Here is a 22,032-nt window from a genome sequence, read left to right as displayed (position 1 = left end):
TGGGTATAGCGGAGGTGCAGTCAATTTGCATATTACTCTTTTATTAGATAGGATAACAAAAGTCATAAGTAGTTCTGGTGAAAATAAAAACTAATATATTTTTTTTCCAGGCAGAATTGCAATCATATGGAAAATAAAGCCTTCATTTTCCCCTAAAGCTGAACAAGAATGACCACTAGTTTCCTATGTGCCCTCCCAGAAATGGTCTATACATCTACAAATTTGCTCAATTCTGAAGTTTGTTCTTCAAGATAAAAGAACTTAATGTGGCCTTTGATACACAGGTGACTAAGCAGACATAGTTAGTCTTGGTATAAATGACTGCAGCCCCTCCTGAGAATTCAGGAGTCCACAGATAGCAGCTGGAGCATCCTGCAGGGCTCCTCGCCCCAGCCGGCCAGTCTCCTGCTGGGCAGGGCAGGCCAGGCCTGCAGTTCCCTTGTTTCTCCGAGGTCAAATGCACCCACCCAGGCCTTTGCCTGCAATGCTCATCCTTCCCTTTCCAGCTCACACCCCAGCCCTGCTCTTGCCTCCTCCAAGCACCCATTTGAGCCCTTCAGCTTCCAGTTGGCCCGACGTGTCTGCCTCGCCTAGGAGGTGCTGCTTGTCCTCTTCAGGGAGGGGCCCTGGAGGGCACTGCAGACCCAGCCCAAATAGACACACTGAGAAAGGCAGATTAGTGCCATTCCCACAGGGTGGGGCAGCTGCTCTCTGTTCCCATCAGGGAACTGGGAAAAGGGGCCCCAGGAGAAGCAAAAGGATGAGGCAAGTGCCAACTTGGCCTGGCTTCCCCTGACCCCGGCACGTGCCAGGCATGGAGCTTGCACTTAAGAACTGTTTTCTGAGTGAATGAATACAAGAAGAAGAGGAGTGAAGGCCCTCCATCCTCTCAGCTGTCCTGGGGTCAGACATGTACGGATCACGAATGCCCAAATGGCTCAGTTGATCTCGTGGCATGGAGGAGCCTTGGCTAAGCCACAAGTCTAGCACTGCTGTGGACCACAGACATGTTGCTGGGTGCCTGAGCCAAGTCATGCCATCCTTCCCCACCTGGAAACACTCTTCCTCCACCAGCTGAAAACTCAGCCCTTCTCCTGCCCCGCCCAAGTCGGTCCCCCCCACCCCACCAGGTACCTGCTCAATGCTCTGTCACATGTCACAGCCCAGCTGACTTGGCTGGGGTTGATCTGTTTGTTTCTTTACATGTACCCCAGCAATTTAGCCCCTAACAAGCAATTCCAAGGAAGGACCCTCTCCATTGGCCTGTGTGAGGATACCCGGGTGAAAACAATTAAACCTGGGCTTAGATAACTCACAGTGAGTCACAATAGTCGAGCAAAATTACACTGGAGCATCCATAAATTACCATTCTTTTTTTACCATTTTTCTTTGAATTTTTTACTATGGCCTCCTTTCCCTGTTGCATGGAGGCAAGGTCTAGTTGGTAGGTGAAGGGATTTCTCCCTCTGTCTTTTTGCCAAGACCCACATTTGAATTTGGAAGTTAAATCTGCACATGATGCAACTCTATTGTATCATTTGCTTTTACACATTTTCCCGGAAGTCTAAATCCGAAGAAAACGTGTCTACACTGTCTGTGTGGATCTGTCTGCACTTCAATAATAAATACTTACATATGTGCAATTAAAAGAACTATTAGTTAAAAGTAACACAATCTTCATTTAGTGTAAGTAAACACAAACTATGCCACCTCTATGCTTGGTAAAAGGAATATACTAGTAAAAGCTAATTAAATTAATCAGTGCTACTTCTGTTTTCAGAACTTTTTGTGGATTATCTCATTTAATTCTTAGAACACCTTGGAGATAGGTACCATTATTTTCATTTTATAGGATGAAGCTGAGGCACAGAGAGGTTAAGTAAGTTGCCCAATGTCGCACAGCTGGGAAATGACCAGACCATAATTCTAACCCAGGCTGCCCAGCTGCAGAGCTTCCCCTTGTCCTCAGGGAGCTGCTGATCTAGCAGGAGAGCCAGCAAGCATGCAGTGTGAAAGTGGACAGAGACATGGCAGGTCCCAAGGAGCAAGAAGGAAGCGTGGGTACATGGGCCTGGGGATTCTGGGAAGGTTTTCCACAGGGGGTGACATCAGAGTGGGAGGAAATTAGGTGGACACAGGGTGATGCTGTACCCACACCGTTCAGGACAAGTGGAGTTGGGAACTTCGGGTCCTGCCAGTGTCCGGTGTGGCTGACAGCCAGGTGTGAGCTGAAGGAGGAGGGCAGAAAGGCAGGACACAGCCCTGGAATTCCTTCGGGGCCAGCTGAGCAGCCGGGACTCACCACAAGTGTCAGCATGACCAGGTCTGGGTTGGGAGAGCTGAAGGGCAGGGCCTGGGCGTGGGGCATGGGCGTAGGGGAGAGGCTCAGGCAGAGGCCAGGGGGCTGGTAAAAGTGGGAACAGGTCAGCCTGTGTGGCCTGCGTTCCCCAGCACTAGGCCCCACTGCCACCAAAGGGGTTCCCACACAGCCTGGCCACACTCCTCTCTCCCCACAGAGAAGCTGCTCCCTCTGCCACTGCCCCCTCCGCACTCGCTCCCTGGGAAGGACACCACTGAGACAGATGCAAATCTTGAGGGCCATTGAGAGCGAGTATCTCCTCACAGCCCAGGCACACACTGATCTCCCCTGCCCTGTCAGGCAATCCCACCCACAGGAGGCCCCTCTCTCCTGTGGGCAAGCCAGCCCTCCAGTGCACCCCTCAGGCTCTGTAACCAGGACAGCAGGGCTCCTACAGCCGTCCAGGGTGGCCCTGGGCAAACAGCCTTTTAAGCCTTCCTTCACTCATTCACACAAAGGGGGAGGACACCTCTGTTCAGGTACCTGGAGGAAGAAGACACCAGCTAGCCTGGCACCCAGGCCAGGGCCCACCTGGTAAGAGGGATTGTGCTGGCTGCTGTCCACCCTGTGCCTTCAGCCCTGACCTCCCTCCTCTCCTGAAGCTGGGGTTCAGCTGTGAGTTCTCTTGTTACCTTTTCTCAGGCCTCCAAGGAAAACCATTATCCTGGGGGACAGTGACACTGTGGCTGCTAGCACATAGAGAGGTTTTCAGCACAGGGACAAGAGCAGATACTCTTGGTTTGAATTGCAGTCTGAGTGACCTTGGGCAAGTTACTCAACCCCTCTGGGCCAGTTTCCTCATCTTCAAAATAGGGAAGACCCAAGTTCCGCCTTCTGGAGTGGTTGGGAGGTTCACCGAAGTGCCTGGCTGCAGGCAGCACCTCTGAGTGCTGGCTATCACTGCCTTTTATCCGAGTGACGCCAGCCAGGCACCCACTGGAGGGGATTTCCCCGGACTCTTAGGAAGTGGGTGTGTGTCCTTACAAGGCAGTGATTTTCAACCTTTTTCATCTCATGGCACACATAAACCTTCTGTGACACACCAAAAAGTGTTATGTTTTTTGCTGATCTGACAAAAATAAAAATAGGTATAATTTTGAGATTCATTCACACTGGATGGCTATTGTCATGTTGGCTGTTGTCATTTTATGTTATTTGACAATCTAAGGAAAAAGAGGCCAGTGCCCGTGACTAAATAGCAGGTATTTCACGTTTTGGAAGTTCTTTCGGCACACCGGTTGAAAATCGCTGTCGAGGGTGACAAGTGCAGCCGGTTCTTGTTCCTTACAGCAGTCCTGCCCCACACAGTCTCCCAGAATACGGAATTCACTAGCTGCTCCCAGGGAGCTACAGAGCGAAGTTCTTTGAAGCCTCTGGTCACATTTTCATCAACTGATCAATACATAACTTTGTTTTATGTGTTTTTTTGTTCAAAAATTTGCATGTTAGTTCCCTAACATTGCACTCCGGCCAGCACACTGCAACTCAGGCCTGCAGGAAGCTCCTCTAACTGCACCCTGGGCACCCCACAGCTTCTCACCCTGGGGAACAGCACCCAGCACTTCATCACTACGCTTGGGGCCATTGTCAACAGCAAATCGCCAAGAAAAAAAAGATGGGAAAAACAAGGTATTTAGACCATGACAGGGACACTTGTTTATGGTGTGAGAGCTGACACAAGAACGCAAAAGAACCCCTTGTTCCACCTCAGCTGGGAATCTGTGTTGGGTGACTCACATTTTTCGCTGCTCTGCATGTGCGTATTCCCAACAATGCCACAGATGACTCAGCACTGTGCCGGGCCTGTGACCAGCAGAGCTGCCTTCCTAAGCAGGACACTGGCCTAGGCTGTGCCGTCTGAGTGAGGGGCAGTGCTGAGTCCCAGGGGTCAACACCCAGCCCAGGAACCCGGCTGTGTCCCCTCCCTTTGGGGCCCTCTCAGGGCAGGCCCTGCCCAGCACCCCCTGATCCAGCTCTCCTACCGCACGCCACTGTCCAGTAGACCTGCGAGTCCTGGGTCTGGTGCAGGATTCGATAGGGGGCCACGCGGGCGCTGGAGTCCAATACCACGTCCAGGGTGCCCACAAGAAGACCTGGGAGCAGGGAGAGAAGTGGAGAATGAGGGAAGGTGGCGCTGAGAGCTGAGCCCGGCAGCCAGGACGGGGCCCAGACAAAGAAGCACCCTACAGCACATTGCCTCTCCCATCAAATGACTCCCTTTTCCTCATGTCTGACTCCTACCAAAAAATCCCCTCCCACTTCTTCCTGGAAGCTGCTGCTTATCCTCCTGATGCAGACGCACCTGCAGGCAGGGGCACCATCAGCCTCTCCCCCATATTCATATTTATTTTATACAGACCCATGATGCCCTGTCAAAGAAACCACACGGCTTGGAGCCCCGGGCCGAGGCTCAGGTCAGGAGCATCCACATGCAGGATTTATGAAGTCCAAAGCTTAATCAATCTAGGATGCCCTCTTCAAGAAAACCACACAGCCAGGTTTGTAAACAAATATTTCTTTAAATGACAAAGTACAACGGTTACAAATTAAAAACAAAAATAATACCACAAAATCTAGAAAAATTATACAATGTGTTTTATTCACTGCCAGACATCACTTGAGATACATTCCCACCCCACCCCCGACATTTTTGGTGTACTCTGATGGCTTTTTTCATAAGACAACGACTTTGTAACATCATTTCCCATATCTACAACAGGAGGATAACATAGACTTTCCTCTGCCACAGGATCATTTTTATTGTGGAAAGTTTAAGGAAGTTCTTTGCAGCCTTGAAAGTCATGACTGAAAAGGACATGCAAACTTTTATAAGTATCCAATTTGGGAAAACAGGATCTAGTTGTTGTTTTTTTTTTCCTCATCCACGAAGCATTTTAGGGCATTTCAAGTTTTCCTTCTCATCACATATACCCTTTGTTAATGTCACTATTTCCCCAACAAATCAGAGGAAAGGTCTAACTTGATTCAGTCTTCTTCATTAACTGTATTATCAAGCTATCTAAAAATCTGTTCATTGTTCCTATTTAAAATTTACTTTTCCCTTTTAATGAAGTCCTGCTTTTGATATGATCTCAATGTATTTTGTTACCATTTTCCTGTTGATGTCAGAATGATTTCTATTAATTTTATTACTCACATTTAACACTTTCACTTCATTTTCCATTTTAACCATATTTTCCCTTCCAATCTTTAATAAATAAAATTACCAATTACAAAAGAAGGTACTCTTCACATACATCCAAGTCAGGAGTCTGTAATTTCTCACTTGTTTTATTGAAATGTCCTAAAATGCTTTTCTAAATTGCAGTTAAAACAGCATATTCAAACTATAAACCTTTTTTCATGATTTCTGTTGGGATTTCTCTTCCGGTCTTAGAAATGTTATTTTCATCCTTATACTGTTGGCAAGACCTGAAAGCTTTATAATGGATGGACCATCGACTCTTCGCTGAGGAATACAGGTTGGCAGCTGTTTATAAGACAGCTGGACTAAAACCACATCACTAATTGCTCCTTTCCTGCCGAGATGCGATCAGGAGGCCACATGTCTATGATGGCTCAGGGAAGGCCACGGCAGGACTCACAAAACCTAGCTAGAGTGCAGAGTTCAAGAAGCAGGTTTCCTGCCCTAGCCGGTTTGGCTCAGTGGATAGAGCACCAGCCTGTGGACTGAAGGGTCCCGGGTTTGATTCCCGGTCAGAGGCACATGCCCGGGGTTGCAGGCTCGATCCCCTCCAGTAGGGGGTGTGCAGGAGGCAGCCGATCCTGGATTCTCTCTCATCATACATGTTTCCCTCTCTTCCTTCCTCTCTGAAATCAATAAAAATCCTGGGGGGACCTGGGGAGTTCTGTCTTGGGGGACACAAAGGGGTAAACGAGGTAGAAAGGGCTTTCTCTGGGCAGGAAGGTGCCATTGGAGCTGCAGACCAAGCCTTTGCCAAATGACCAGTACACGGTGTTCTGGTGAGCTAGCCAGGGTGCCCAGAGGGACCCAGCCACTTGCTGAGATCACCTACCGATACATACGCACAGAACAAGGTTCGAAGCGCACTGGCGATCTGACACACTGTTCACTGCAACGAAAGGTATGGGCACTGGCACCCCAATTTCCAACACGGGCTTGCAGGAGCTCCCAAGAGTGACCACTGTCAGCCTCTCCAGAAGGGCTGCTGTCGACCTCCAGGCCTGGCAGGAGGCAGGCCCAGCACTGCTCCCATGCTCCCGAGAGCCCAGGCAGTTTTCTGGGAATGGTCCAGTCTCTTCCACATTAGGCGGTGCGCCCAGGCGAGGCTGGCAGCGGAGGGCTCCCGGCGGGAAGCCTCTGCGTCTGGCAGGACTATGCTAGAGAGGATGCTCATGATCAACAGGAAGATCTGGCAACTGTGGCCCACAGCCCCGCATGGCAACAACAGGGCACCTGCGCACAGGCCCTGGGCCGGCCTGAGCCAGACCCAGCTCTGCCCTGGCCACGCTGGCGCAGGCCCCGGGCACAGGGGCCTGGGACACCTGCAGAGGGTGGACCGTACAGGCCATACCCCAGGCCTGCCTGTCGGTCCAGCCTCATCCTGGGGGAGTGCGGATGCCGCATCGGCACAGACGCCCTCTGGCTAGCTCCCCAGAACACGGAATACCGGTCATTTGGCAAAGGCTTGGTCTGCAGCTCCGATGGCGCCAAGCAATCAGGAAAGGTGGGCAGGGGGAGCTGGAGGGATGAGGGTGGAGGCCGGCCCGCAGCTCGCGGAACCTCTGATCTTGCTACAAGGGCAATTCTTTGGGGAGCTGGGAATGAAGGAGGCAAAAGGAAAGGGGTGCTGTGTCTCCTGGCCCCTCAGAGGCCCTTGGGGAAACTGAGGCGGAGGAGGAGGCCGGGGAGATCTTTCTGCACCCACTTCGGCTGAGCACCGGGAAGCTACCGGCACCGAGGGCGGGCAGAGGCCGCCGTCAGCCTTCCCGGGGGACCCGTCGCCCAAGCAGCCTCCGAACGCAGCGCATCGGCCTCCCTCCCGCCCCCGCCCGGCCCGAGCCTCGCGCCCCTCCCGCGCCGCGTCCGCACTCCGCCCCTCGCCGGCTCCACACAGCTGGCAGCCCTCACCCCGCAACCCGGCCCCCGCCTCCCGGCCCGCCAGGCCCGGCCTCGCGCCCGGACCCGCCGCGCGCGCTGACGTGCGCGTCCGCGACGACGCGCCGAGGCCCGGCCTGTCCGGGCAGGTCGTTCGGCCCCGCCGCCCGGCGCGCCCTTCCCGCCAGCTGCTGCCCGCCTCTCACCCGTGAGGCCGCCGCCCCTGCCGTGGCCCCGGCGCCGCTGCAGCACGAAGAAGGGGTTGGCCCGTTCTGTCACCCACAGCGCGTTGGCCACCAGCACTTCCTCGGGGCCCAGCCACATCTTGGGGCCACTCGCACCGGCCCGGCCCGCCAGGCGGAAGCGCCGCCGCCGTCGCCGCTCCGGGGCCGAGCGAGAGGGCGGGGCGAGCGGCGCCCCCTGGCGGGCGGCCTGACGGCAGGACGCCGGCACCGGCTCTCCCAGACTGCCCTGTCCAGGCAGGCCCCGCCCACTCAAGCACTGCCCGCTCGGGCCCCGCCCCTCCCGCTCCACCCAAAGGCCCCGCCCCCACAAGGCCCCGCCCACACGCCGGCCCGCTCCGCGGTGTTCGCCTCCCCTTCCTCTGCGGCCCCAGCGCGCTGTAACTTCAATGGCGAGGAACGGTCCTGCCCCGCGGTCACGGGGTCTGCCTGGGGTGGCCGAGCACACAGACCAAGAGGAACTGGTTGTGCAGACAGGAACTGGTTGTGCAGCGGACAGAAAACCTGTCCAGAGTTTTTTTGGGGGGAAATGTAAAGAAAGCTTTTGGAGGTACACTTTGGCTGACTGAGCAGTGCGGCCAGTGCGTGCTAACGTTGCAAAGGGCAGCTGGAAAGGGTTAGGCAATTGTAATAATTCTCTGAATTTGGACACTCGAGTCTGAGACTAAGAGGACCTCTAGGAGCCGAGGACAGGGTTTCAGGAAGCCCCGCGGCTGGCAGGATCCTAAGGCTGGGTGGCCCTGGGGCCAGCGGAGGTTTCTGCACGGGCACCCGCGGCGCTGGGATGCGGGTCTCCAGTGCTGGCCTGTAGGAGTCGACCCCTCACAGTCCCAACACGGACTCTAGAGTGAAGCTGGTAACTCCGTCTGGGGCAATAGGCGAGTATGCAGAACGTCCTGGGCCAACTGAGATGCAGGATCACCCTGCTGGCCTGGTCTGCCAGGGTCCGGGAGGAGGGCAGAATCACCCTGGGAAGCTTAATTTAAGTTACTTGCGAATTGGGGTTCTGTCACTGGCATTCAATAATCGAGTATGGTAGATGTCGATATAAACAGGTGGTTTCATGGTTGACAGCCAGAGCGATCAAAAGTCTTCTGAAATGTTTCCTGACTCTGAATCTACATTCAAGATGTAGAGGCTGGTTTTCTTTAAACCTTGGAAGCTTAAACTGATAAGGTGTCCTTGTGATCTCAAGAATTTGGAGGTACTTGTTAACACCCGGAGAGGAGGTGAGGATTATTTGGTTTCTTCACTCCAGAGGGTCTCAAACTTGGGCTGCATCGGAATCACCTGCAGTGCTTGTTAAAACACGGATTGCTGGGCCCCACCTAGAGTATTTGTATTTCTAACAAGTTCTAATGATGTTGATGCTGCTGACCTGGAGACCACCTTTTGAGAACTCTTCTTCATAAGATACTAGAGGCCAGGTGCACAAAATTCATGCGGGGGGGGGGGGGGCGGGAGGGAAGGGGTGTCCCTCAGCCCGGCCTGCACCCTCTCGCAATCCGGGACCACTGGCTCCTAACCGCTCACCTGCCTGCCTGCCTGATCTCCCCTAACTGCTCTCCCCTGCCAGCCTGATCGCCCCTAATCAGTCTGCCTGCTTGCCTGCCTGCCTGATGCCCCTACCCGTCTCTGCCTGCCTGCCTGATCATCCCTAACCGCCTCTGCCTCGGCCCCTGCCATTGTGGCTTTGTCCGGAAGGACATCCGGAAGATGTCCGGCCTATCTGGCCTAATTAGCATATTATCCTTTTATTAGTATAGACTAGAGGCCCGGTGCATGAAATTCGTGCATGGGGGCAGGGGGGAGGGGAGTCCCTCAGCCCAGCTTGCACCCTCTCCAATCTGGGACCCCTTGAGGGATGTCCGACTGCCTGTTTAGGCCCGATCCCACCAGACATCCCTCTGACAATCCAATGCTGGCTCCCAACTGCTCGCCTGCCTGCCTTCCTGATTTCCCCTAACCTCTTCTGCCTGACAGCCTGAGCAACCCTAACCACTCCCATGCCAGCCTGATTGATGTCTAACTGCTCCCCTGCCAGCCTGTTTGCCCCCAACTTCCCTCCTCTGCCAGCCTGGTCACCCCTAAATGCCCTCCTCTGCAGGGTTGATCACCTCCAACTGCCCTCCCTTGCAGGCCTGGTCCCTCTCAACTGCCTTCCCTTGCAGGCCTGGTCCCTCCCAACTGCCCTCCCCTGCTGGCCATCTTGTGGTGGCCATCTTGTGTCCACATGGGGGCAGGATCTTTGACCACATAGGGGCAGCTATCTTGATCTTGTGTGTTGGAGTGATGGTCAATCTGCATATTACTCTTTTATTACATAGGATAGAGGCCTGGTGCATGGGTGGGGGCCAGCTGGTTTGCCCTGAAGGGTGTCCTGGATCAGGGTGGGGTTACCTTGGGGCATGGAGAGGCCTGGGCGAGGGGCCTGTGGTGGTTTGCAGGCCAGCCACGCCCCTGGCGACCCAAGCAGAGGCCCTGATATCTGGAATTTATTTACCTTCTACAATTGAAACTTTGTAGCCTGGAGTGGAGCCAAGCCTCCTGCTCGATCTGTGGCTGCCGCCATTTCTGTTTGGATTTGTTTACCTTCTATAATTGAAATTTTGTATCCTTGAGTGGAGGCCTGGACCCGCCAGAGTGTGTGGAAAGCTTGGCTTCCTCTGTTGCCGGGGAAACCCAAGCCTCCCTTCTGGTAGCCATCTTGGTTGGGGTTAATTTGCATACTCGCCCTGATTGGCTGGTGGGCGTGCTTGGCTGGTGGGTGTGGCTTATGTAGCGGAGTGATGGTTAATTGGCATATTACTCTTTTATTAGAGAGGATAATTCACATCCCATTAAAACTCACCCTTTTAAATTGCACAATCCAATGACTATTAATATATTCACAAAGTTGTACAACCATCACCATTATCTAATCCAGAACATTTTCATTACTTCAAAAGAGAAACCTCTTAGCTATTAACAGTCACTCCCCATTCCCCACCTCCCTCCATTCCTGGTAACACTAACCCATTTCTATCCCTATAGATTTGCTCACTCTGGACATTTCATGTAAATAAAACCACATAATATATGGCCTTTGTGTCACAATTCTTTTAGTTACTATCACCTGTTCAAGGTTCATCCATGCTATAGCATGTCAGTGCTTCATTCTGCTTTATGGCTGAATAACAGTCCATTGTCTGGATAGGCCACATTTTGTTGATCTGTTCATCAGTTGGACATTTGTGTTGTTTCCCCTTTTTGGCTACGGTGAATGATCATGCTATAAACAGCTGTGTACCAGTTTTCCTGGAGACATGTTTTCAGTTCTCTTGGGCAGGTCCCTAGGAGTGGAATTGTTCCGTCATATAGCAAGGCCATGTTTATCTTTTTGAGGAACCACCAAACTGCCTTCAAAGCAGCCGCACCATTTCACATTGGCACAGTGATGTGTGAGGGTTGCAGTTTCTCTGTATCTCCTCAACATCTGTTATTGCCTATCTTTGTTATGATAGCCCTCCTAGTGGGTGTGAAGTGGCACCTCATGTGGTTTGGGTTTGCAGTTCTCTAATGACTTACGACATGGAGCATCCTTTTTTAAAAATAATATGTTTTTATTGATTTCAGAGAGAGGAAAGGAGAGGGAGAGAGATAGAAACATCAATGATGGGGGAGAATAGTTGATCGCCTGCCTCCTGCACGCCCCCAACTGGGGATCGAACCCAAAACCCAGGCAGGTGCCCTGACCGGAATCGAACTTTGATCTTCTGGCTCATAGGCTGACGCTCAGCCACTGAGCCACACTGGGCGGGCTGGAGAATCTTTTTGTGTACTTGATGGTCATTTGTTTCTTCTTTGGAGAAATGTCTATTCACATCCTTTGCCCATTTTATTTTATTTTATTTTATTATGTTTGAATCCTCACCCGAGGATGTTTTTTGTGGGGAACGGGCTGTAAGCTGACACGGTCCTTGCCCCTGTAGGGGCTAGCAAGGCTGGCACCTACCCGCACAGATTTCCCAGCCTGTTTGGATGGCAACTAATCAGTATAACGAGAGCAGCCCCTGCCTACAGAGCTTTCCCAGGGTTTGTTTATATGACTGCTATCAGTAGGATAAGAGCTACTTTCATGGCTTACCAAGAAATATGTATCCAGCTAGTGAGATTTATTGTAACAAGAAACCTGTCCTTCAACTCATCCCTCCAGTAGTGATTTTAGAGAAACAAAGAATGTTTTCCTTGTGAGTGATTCCCTGCTTAGTGTCTTATGTATAAAAAGCACTGTATTACTAATAAAAGTTGCCAGAGCTTCTCGAGAGCTGTGGACCTCCCGAATCCCGCTGTCCTGTCTTTCTTTCTCTTCTCAAATCCCACCTCCCTACCTCAGCCCGGTTCAATCGTCAGGCTGGACCTGACAGTTTTTCCCATTTATTTTTAGAGAGAATGAAAGGGAGGGGGGAGGGGAGAGAGAGAGAGAGAAACATTGATGGTGGCAGCCTGAGGATGGAGTGGCCAGGCCTCCCTCTGGCTCACATTGATTGGTTGCCTCCCACATTGCTCCAACTGGAGCTGGGGATGGAACCTGCAACTGAGGTATGTGCCCTAGATCAGGAATCGAAACCATGACCCTTTAGTCCAGTGGTTCTCAACCTTTCTAATGCCGCGAATTACAGTTATGAAGTAGCAACGAAAATAATTTTATGGTTGGGGGTCACCACAACATGAGGAACTGTATGAAAGGGTCGTGGCATTAGAAAGGCTGAGAACCACTGCTTTAGTCCGTGGGCTGATGCTCTAATCACTGAGTCAAACCGGCCAGGGCCTTTGTCCATTTTAAATTGGGTTGCCCTTCTCAGTTAAAGCATGTTTTAAAATAGCAAGTGTTTTCAGAGAAGTATGGATGGGTGCAGATTTTTAGAAATGGCGACATGTGTTCGAGGTGTGTGTGTGTGTGAGAGAGAGAGAGAGAGAGAGAGAGAGAGGAGAGAGAGAGAGAGAGAGAGAGAGAGAGAGAGAGAGAGAGAAAGAGAGAGGGAGAGAGAGGAGGGAGAGAGAGAGGAGAGAGAGAGACGGCTGTGAAGATTTCTCTGGGGGAGAGGTGCTGTCTTTTAATATGAACACAGCAAACTGACTGACATTGGCATGTGGAGTTCTGAGCCATGAAGTCCTCCTGCGTCTGCTGCTGTGTCCTCCTTGCATGACTGGAGGTTATAAGTGCAGAGCGGGGACAAAGCGGACGTGTTGGCCTTGGGGTTTCTGGAAGATTATCTGTGGTCTGGCCATTCTCCTTCCCAGCCTGAGCTCCCCCCCCCTCCCACCTGCGCTGGGGCTCAGAGACTCAGCTGCCCCGAGGACACAGGACAGGGAACAGGGAGGGACAGCAGGGCCAGGCGTATCTTTTGTGGACGTTATTTGAAACTTGTGTGTCCAAATTAGTTCTCTTTCTTCCCTTTGGCCTTGGTGTTCTAAGCACTTACCTCGTCCCTGCCCCTGGAAGGGCTCCTGGGAGGGGGTGCTGCCCCGGGTCTGCCCTCTTCCTGCCTGTGCCCTGACCAGGAATTGAACCGTGACTTCCTGGCTCATAGGTTGATGCCCAGCAGGAGGCCCGTGGTAGACGTGCTTATTTGAATTGATCTCGTTAGGAACAAAATATTACATGAAATTTCCTTATTGATTTTTTTACAGAGAGGAAGGGAGAGGGATAGAGAGTTAGAAACATCGATGAGAGACAAGCATCGATCAGCTGCCTCCTGCACACTCCCTACTGGGGATGTGCCTGCAACAAGGTACATGCCCTTGACCGGAATCAAACCTGGGACCCTTGAGTCCGCAGGCCGATGCTCTATCCACTGAGCCAAACCGGTTAGGGCAAAATTTCCTTTTTTTTTAAAGTTTCCAATCCAGCTATTAAATTCAGGAAAGTGGTTGTCTCCTAACAACCACTTCTATGTAGGTGTTCCTATCCTTACCAAGTGGGTCTGACCCCTGCACTCCCATCAGTGTATTTAAAATAACCGGAATTTCTGAGATGTTGGCTGCCACTCGCGCTTCTCATTGAAACGGTGGGCTTTCCCTCTTCAGATGTGCGCAGTGAGTTCCAAGCGGTGTAGATGCTGGGATAATGGGGTCAGGCCTGGCCAGTGGCAGCCTGAGGACTGAGTGGCCAGGCCTCCCTCTGGCCCACGCAGGCCCTCTCCTGTCAGGTGCTAGAATGTCGCAGGACTATATACTGGAGCTTTTGTGGATTAGGCTTGGTGTGTATGCTTTGACTGTGTAAAATTGCTGGGGTGGGGCTGTGTGTGTGTGTGTTTTAATAATTGAAGTGATTGTTATAACCAAAAATTAAAATTGTAGGGAAAATATTCCAATGATTGTACTGTGTTGTTTGAGGAACTGTTCGACTCTTCCCTCCCTTCATGACTTGTAGTCTTTCCTATGTCATAATAAAGCAACATTTTTTCTGAAAATAAATAAATAAATACATACATACATACATAAATAAATAAATCGGGTTGCATTTTTATTGTAGTGTTGTAAGAGTTATTTGTGTATTTGGGATACTAGACTTCTTACATTATCTTAAGTCTAATCCTCACACGTTAACTGGATGAGGGAGGTGTTAGGTCTGACCAAATAAATGAATGGATACCCCCTTCACAATGGACATTCCACTTGCTTAGACCACATTCCACTTGCTGAGACCATTCTCTCTCCCCTCTGGAGTTTCCCAGAATCCAGACCTGCACAGAGAATTCTCCGCCCAGAAGAAGCCCATCTAGAGTCCTTTAAAGACCTCTGACTCCCCGTCTTTGGGTGCTGGCGCCACTTGGGGGCTCAGCCCATCTGGTATCCAGATGACCTAATAAATTCATAATTCGTTACCCTTTTTGGCCTCGTGTGTTCCTCCTTCGGCGACCCTAACAGTGAGTATTTTATATGACCCTTATCTGAGAGACGATGAAACAAAAACCCAGACAGGTGAAATCCTGCCAAGTTCATCTTGTACGTGGCAGAGGTGGCACTCATGTGCAGACCTTCCTGGCTCCCCCTCTTTGCTATCTGCATGGGGCATCGCAGCAAAATCAAGATGCTGCAGAGAAAGAAGTGGATGCTGTGGGAACCACACCGTCTCTCAGGTGAAGCCGAATGCGGTGGCGGAAGTGGAGCCCATGCTGCCCCGACCACTAGCACACTCCACTTCCGTGACCACGGTGGCCAGTTTGGTGATGACCACGTGCCTCCCAGCAAGCAGTCAGGGTTAAGGAAATGCCATTCTGGCCTGGGTTACCTCCTGGGGAATCAGATCAGCTCTACTGCTCAAGGGCTACTACCAACCTGGGCCTGAGCCGGAAGTTTATCTGGAGCCAGCAAAGCCAGCGACGTGCACTGTATCCGTGTCCGGGGACCGAACCAGCCGCACGGCTGAAACAACAGTCCCTGGCATTTAGCTCCTGTGAGCCACTCGCTGCAGCCCCTTTTGCTTAAGCCAGTTTGGGTTGGGGTTTCTGTAAGACTCCTCATTGACACAGGTGACCACCAACAGTATTACCACAAAGCAGCTTTTTCAATAGGTTTTTATTGAAATGGTTATATTAGCAAATCCCACATACAGGTATACACTATTGGCATGTAGACATATACCATACAATTTCACTACTTAGTTATACTTACATCAACCATATGGACCTAGGAGTTGTGTTGTCCAGAACATTTTAAAGGGCTTATACGACCTGGTTGCCAAGAAACCAGCTCACAGTCTACTCGCAGGTGTGTGTGTTCTAGACAAGGTGACTCCTCCTACAGTGAGTCCCCAAAGGAAGCTAACGATCAGTTTTGCTTCTTGGATCCTCGATGTGTGTTCTCTCTGGCACGAGCTAGCCAATGGTGGGTTAAAATTCAAGCGTCTAGTTTCCCTTTCGTCACTCAAGGTAGCAGCTAAGCCATTTGCCACATTTAGGTACAGCCCAGCCTCTCCCACCCAAATCACCTGTGTTGCAGTTAGAAAAATAGTTGGTATGCCATCCTCTGAGATGCTGTGCATAGTTAGCAGGAACCCAGAGGAAGAGCAGCTCTTGAATGACCCCAATATGAAAGGGGCAACTTGACCATTTGATGAGTACAAAAGCTACTGAGGGTCAAAAACAATTGAGACATCTATGGCCCAGGGTTTGGACAACTCCTTCTCTCGTACAGGACCAGGATTGCTCTGCTAGGAGCCGGTGTTCCCTGGACCCCAAACAGCATTTCCCAGCGTGGCGTCCGTCCCTGTTTCTGTAGCCCCATCGGTTGTTTCCTTAGAGCCACTGCCACTCGGGCGTAGCCCCTGCTTCCCACTCTCAGTGAAGACACCAGAATCTGGCCCCGAGCACCGGCCCAGGGCACCGCTCCTCCCGCGGGGTCAGCAGCGAGGCCTGGGCACTATGAATGGGCACAGTGGCCTCTCTGCTTCTCTCCAGGACGGCATGTGCCATCTCAGGCTGGGCACCCGGGGAGGGAGCGGGGACCCTGGCACTGGCCACACTGGTGACCTGGTCCATTGGGCACGTTGGCAGTCACCAGGTGGCCAGCCTTTCCGCTTGGGAACAGCTTACTCACCAAAGGAAAAACATGGCCTGGATGCTGCCGCCCGCCTACCCCCGCCCACTTTTTGTTTTTACAAACATCTCGGCTTGGTTCCTCCCAGTCACTAGAAAAGTCCGTCAATGTCACACAGTGTACATATACCTGGCCTTAGATGTGGATGAAGGATAATTCTGAACGCAAGTTAGAGTTCACGTGTGTTGGGTTAAATTTGTAAAAATAGCTCAGAACAATCATCTGTGACTCGATAGTTGCCAGTAGCTGTAGAGATTTCTGGAGAGAGGGGGGGATCACTGCTGAGGGCATCAGGGGCCATGACTGGCACCCCACGAGGACCACCGTGGACTGGAGAGCACGGAACTGCTCCGGCCCAGCGTTAAAACAGACCGAGGCTGGGCGCTGTCCCGGGCAAAGGGCCCTGCAGCGGAGAGCAGGTGCTCAGGCCCTCCTCCAGCTCAGCTTTCCACAGGAGGGCGCTTCCTGCTGGGCTGGGCCCACACTGGGCTCGGCCCGGCGCTCTGGCAGCTGCCTCTGCACCCACGGTCTGTGCCAGGCCCGCTGCCTCTGAGAGGCCAGTCCTTCCCGGCTGCAGAGCCAGGCCAAGCCGTCCAGCCTCACATCTCCTGAGGCACACCGCGTGTCTGCGGGCACACCGCATCCCTCCGGGCACACCGCATGTCTCCGGCACACCACATCCCTCCGGGCACACCACATCCCTCCGGGCACACCGCATGTCTCCAGGCACACCGCATCCCTCCGGGCACACCGCATCCCTCCGGGCACACCGCATCCCTCCGGGCACACCGCATCCCTCCGGGCACACCGCATGTCTCCAGGCACACCGCATCCCTCCGGGCACACCGCATCCCTCCGGGCACACCGCATGTCTCCAGGCACACCGCATGTCTCCGGGCACACCGCATCCCTCCAGGCACACCGCATGTCTCCAGGCACACCGCATCCCTCCGGGCACACCGCATCCCTCCGGGCACACCGCATGTCTCCAGGCACACCGCATCCCTCCAGGCACACCGCATGTCTCCAGGCACACCGCATCCCTCCGGGCACACCGCATCCCTCCGGGCACACCGCATCCCTCCGGGCACACCGCATCCCTCCGGGCACACCGCATCCCTCCAGGCACACCGCATGTCTCCGGGCACACCGCATGTCTCCGGGCACACCGCATCCCTCCGGGCACACCGCATGTCTCCCCGGGCACACCGCGTGTCTCTGGGCACACCGCATGTCTGTGAGCACACCGCATGTCTCCCCCGGGCACACCGCGTGTCTCCGGGCACACCGCATGTCTCCCCCGGGCACACAGCGTGTCTCCGGGCACACCGCGTGTCTCCAGCTACACGGCCGCGGGAGAGTCCGCGGGAGGATGGGGGCCCAGCACCGAGGTCTGGCACTCCAGCGGCACTGAGACCTGAAAGTTTAACACTCCAGTTGTATGAAGTTCAAAGTGTTGATGTTTTTCATTTATCGTAAAGTTTCTTCCTTTTTCCCCAAGTCAGAGCCAAGAAAACGGAAAAATGGCGTGAGCTAGGTGAAGTGCGAGAGGGAAAACCCCAGGTCAGTCCCAGGCCGCGGGCCAGGCCCCGGAGGGCCTGGCGGGACCACGAGCCAGGTCTTAGCGCAGGCAGACATGTCCTTTCCGCCACCGCGGCTGACGCGTCTCCTGGGACGCAGCCCTGAGAACACAGGGGACTGCTCTCGGCCGCGCTGCCGGGGACCCGTCTCCTTCCTTCCAGCGCAGGGGGCGGGGATCGGCCAGGACACCCTTCGGAAAGGGCACACCTCCGCTGTCCAACGCCCCAGAGCCGCCCTGGCTGCAGGGGCTCCCGACCGCTCTCCCGGGCCTGGCGGTGGAGTGAGCTGGGCCTGAGCCACGGGCAGCGAGGCGGCCTCTGCAGGAGACACGTCAGGACAGAAGGCAGGACCCCGCACACGTGTCTCCGTGTAATTTCTCAGCTGTTACATACATAAACTGCACAAGGCGCCTCCCAGTCCTGCGGACAGGAGCGCAACCACGTCCCGGATGTTACACAAACACGCACACTCACGCTCATCCTCGGTCCAGGGGCTTTGGGACAATTTACCAACGAAGTCGGAAGAAAACTGCTCTCAGCAGGGAGGACGCTGCCTTACACTGCGGGTGTCCCAGTGTCGCCCGCACTCGTGGTGGCCAGGGAGCGCCTTCTGCACGGATCCCAAGCGTTTCAGGCAGTGGGTGAGGAGTCACACTCAGTGCTTTTCCTAAAACAGTGGCTGTCCGCAGCTCCTTCTGCCCGCACCGCCGTCGGCCTCCCGGGGCCTTACCCACGCCTGGCTCGCCTGTCACTGGACAACCGGAGACCCACGCTGGCTTCCAGCATCTTCTGGAATAAGGGAACACCAGGGCCGGGAGACATTCCCTGTGGGATTCTAACTCCAGGGTGTGTGTGTGGGAAGGAGAGTGCATGTGCCAGTGTACATACTCTGTGCGTGTGTGTGTATGTGTGTGTGTGTGCGTGTGTGTGTGTGTGTGTGTGTGTGTGTGTGAGAGAGAGAGAGAGAGAGAGAGAGAGAGAGGAAAGAGGCGGTTGGGGGCACCTGAGGGCCTGCACTGAGCTGGACTCCTGTGGTAGGTATAGGTGACACGTGCATTTAAAACAGCTCCCAGGTGTCTGATGCGCAGAGGGGCCACGCCCTGATCACTCTTCCTTCCCCAAATTTCTCTGGAGACTCAGCGCTGGGTCCCCATGCCGCCCTGGACGCCCTGCCAGCTCCCACAGGGCTCTCCCCGGGTTCCACCAACACCTCCCCAGCCACCACGACTAGCAACCTGGACTTCCGCTTCAATCTCGTGGCTCCCTTCTTTCCCACTTTAAGTCAGATCCCGGTCTTGGGCCCAACTGGGAAGTTTTCTGCTTAAGGCAGGCCCGGCCCCAGGCATGGCAGTGCCTACCCAGCCCACCCCGACGCCAGCTCTCCCTCTAAACAGAGATTTAGGCCCTCTCTACAGCAAAGCTTCCTGCCTAGCATCTGACACCAACAAGCCCCAAGGAGACACGTGTCATAACATATCTCCTTTCTTCCCCAAGTCAGAGCGGAGAAAACAGAAAAACGGCGTGAGCTGGGGAGAAGTGCGAGAGGGAAGATCCCAGGTCAGCCCCGTTGCCGTCACTGGGTGCTGCCTTTCGAGGTGCTTCCTGGCCTCTCCACGCTGCACCACGCCCGTGTGCGCCCTGGGCAACCCCCTCTTCATGACTCACCCTCATTTCATCTGGTCGCAAAGCCCAGTTGGCTGTTGGTGTGCCGGTGTCCTATGACAGCCAAATCGTCATCATCGCTGGGTTCACCTGAACTCTGAGCGCCTGTGTTTGGCACACAGTGAGAACGAAATAAAGGTCTGTGACAGAATCAGCCTTATGATCCTACCTTCTTCCTTCCAAGTCCCACCTCCGGACATCAGTGCTTTTGTTCCATGATATTTATGAGCAGCAGCCACGTGTCACGGTGACCTGCCATCAACACTGCCTCCTTGTTTGCCTACAGCAGAAACACTGCATAAATAATAAAGGTCAACGGCAAGGCGGCATTTTGATTTTCCTTCCATTAAAAACCAGTTTTGCTTTGTTTTGGTTTTGTTAATCCTCACCCGAGGATATTTTTTCAATTGATCCTTTTTAGAGAGAGTGGAAGGGAGGGAGGGAGGGGGAGAGAGAGAGAAACATCTATGTGAGAGAGACACATCAATCGGTTGCCTCCTGCATCTGCCCTGACAGGGGCTGGGGATGGAACCTGCAACCCGGGTACGTGCCCTTGACCGGGAATCAAACTTGTGACCCTTCTGTGGGCAGGATGATGCTCTAACCACTGGACAACACCACCAGGGCCAGTTAAAACCAGTTTTGTTTAACATGTAGATCAAGGAGAGAATTGGACGTGAGGGGTAATAAAAATATGAGAAGAACTTTTAAAGCCCATAGGAAACATCAAGTTAGTTATATTTAGCAACCTTATTTTGTTGAAACCCTTTGTGACTCCATCTCTTTTTAAGTTCTCACTGGAGGATATGTCTTTATTGATTTGAGAGAGAGAGAAATAGATGTGAAACATTCGATTGCCTCCCACACTCCTGTATGTGCCCCAACTAGGGATTGAACCCACAACCTAGGTATGTGCCCTAACTGGGAGTTGAACCGATGCTCCAACCACCTGAGCCACCTGGCCAGGCACAACCACATCGTTGGAAGCCAGGCTGTGGCAGGCGCGGGCGGCTGGTGGGTGCCTCCTGGGCGTTCTCTGAGTCCGGCCTGAGGAGGGGCAGGGAGATGGAGCCTTTCTTAAAAAGTGGGGCTCACCGGACTTTACAAGGTACTGCTGACCCCCTGGTGGTAGAACTGGTGGTCCCGAGGGGGCAGCGGCAGGCGGCCCCGGGCGGACACGCTGCCCGCTAGCACCCCCCACCGCCCCGCCCCGCCCCGCCCCGGGCGCCCCAGCCTGGGCCTCCGCCTGCGGACAGCTCTGAGCCTGAAGTAACCGGAGAGGAGGGCTACAGAAAGTTCTTCCCTTAGGAAGTTAAAAATCACCAAATTGTAGGCATTTGCATTTTAACTGCCCCAACCCAATTCCTGCGGCTCCAGACCTCAGCCCACACGCACCTGGGTCTGCTGCCAGCGGAGGCCACTGCAGGGACGGTCTGTGGCGGAAGTCACTGCTCTGCCCCTCTATCTTCAAATAGTCCCCCTCACTGCACCCCCCCAAACGATCAGAGGCTATCATGCACTCCCGGTAACACCCGCGGTGCTGAGATCTGCAACAGCTGAGACGCTCTTAGGATGTGGAAAAGGCACCTCTCCGCAGCCCTAACCGCGTGCGCCTGGCCACCCAGCTCCTGGCCACCCAGCGCCTGGCCACCCAGCTCCGAGCTGAGCTTCTGGGGCAGGAGCCCATGTGGAGCTGCGTTCTCAGGAAGCTCCGGCCCAAGCAGCCCTCCTGCCAGCCCCGCCCCCGCCCGCCAGGCCCGGGGGGGGGGGGGGGGGGGGGGCTCGCGGAGGGTTTGGCTCAGCTCATCCGCCAGCACAGAGGCCGCTGTTGGAGACGATCGTGCCACCCTCGCTCGGCCCGGAGCGCACGGCCTGCGGAGAAGCCTCTGCCCCGGACAGCGCAGGGCACCGCGGAGCTGAGAAGGAAGGCGGCTCCGAGGTCCAGAAAAGAGGGTCTGGCTGGGTCTGAAGCACTAGCCGCAGGGCACTCCCTGTGAGAAACACCTCGGTTATTCGGCAGGAAACCTGTGCCCTCGATTTACCAGAAATTCAAACACGATGCCAAGAAGTGGATTTTCAGGGGCCTGGATTTTAAATTTCTTCCCAAGTAATGTAATTTAACCTAACGGCTTTTGTGAGACGGCACAAGTGGGAAGGAAATGCTGCGCTGGGATCTGAGTTCTGGTTCAGAAAAGCAGGCTGGTGCGGCCAGCAGGTCAGAACCGGCCCTTTCCCGCCGGAAGAGCCGAACCAACCCAAAGGCCGGCGCGGGTCTGGGGCCGCTGCAGACGGCGCTCAGGCGCCTGGACTCCGGCCGAGCCAGTGGCAAACCTGTCTACCAACAGGGCTTCTTGAAACTGTTTTTTATAAAAAAATATTTTATAGTGCAATGACTATAACTAGGAAACAAGCAAAAGCCCTTGGGTAAAGGGAAAAAGAAAAACCTGCCAGGACCTTAAACTCTGCACTGTTCCAACCTCAAATGACGAAAATCCAAATGCTGCCGGTCGGCCGAGGCGGCGATCC

General features: G+C 53.8%; 1 protein-coding gene and 1 pseudogene across 2 annotated transcripts in view; one reads left to right on the top strand and one right to left on the bottom strand.

Annotated features, from left to right (window-relative positions):
- TBC1D9B (TBC1 domain family member 9B) overlaps positions 1-7,885 on the bottom strand; it is a 56,963-nt gene extending 49,078 nt beyond the window's left edge. Inside the window, exons 1-2 of the mRNA XM_079772762.1 lie at positions 7,646-7,885; positions 4,342-4,452 (exon numbers count right to left, since the gene is read on the bottom strand). Coding sequence (XP_079628888.1) covers positions 4,342-4,452; positions 7,646-7,763 — 229 coding nt within the window. The 5' untranslated portion in view covers positions 7,764-7,885. The remainder of the gene's footprint in view (positions 1-4,341; positions 4,453-7,645) is intronic.
- The window catches only part of LOC307100408 (glyceraldehyde-3-phosphate dehydrogenase-like), a 1,087,365-nt pseudogene that overhangs the window by 292,447 nt on the left and 772,886 nt on the right, over positions 1-22,032 (top strand). The gene's annotated exons all lie outside the window — the stretch shown is intronic.

This window comes from Cnephaeus nilssonii, assembly GCF_951640355.1.
Source record: "Cnephaeus nilssonii genome assembly, chromosome: 5".
Taxonomy (NCBI): domain Eukaryota; kingdom Metazoa; phylum Chordata; class Mammalia; order Chiroptera; family Vespertilionidae; genus Cnephaeus; species Cnephaeus nilssonii.
The sequence above is the reverse complement of the archived record's forward strand: the minus strand, read 5'-3'. Positions and strand labels throughout refer to the sequence as shown.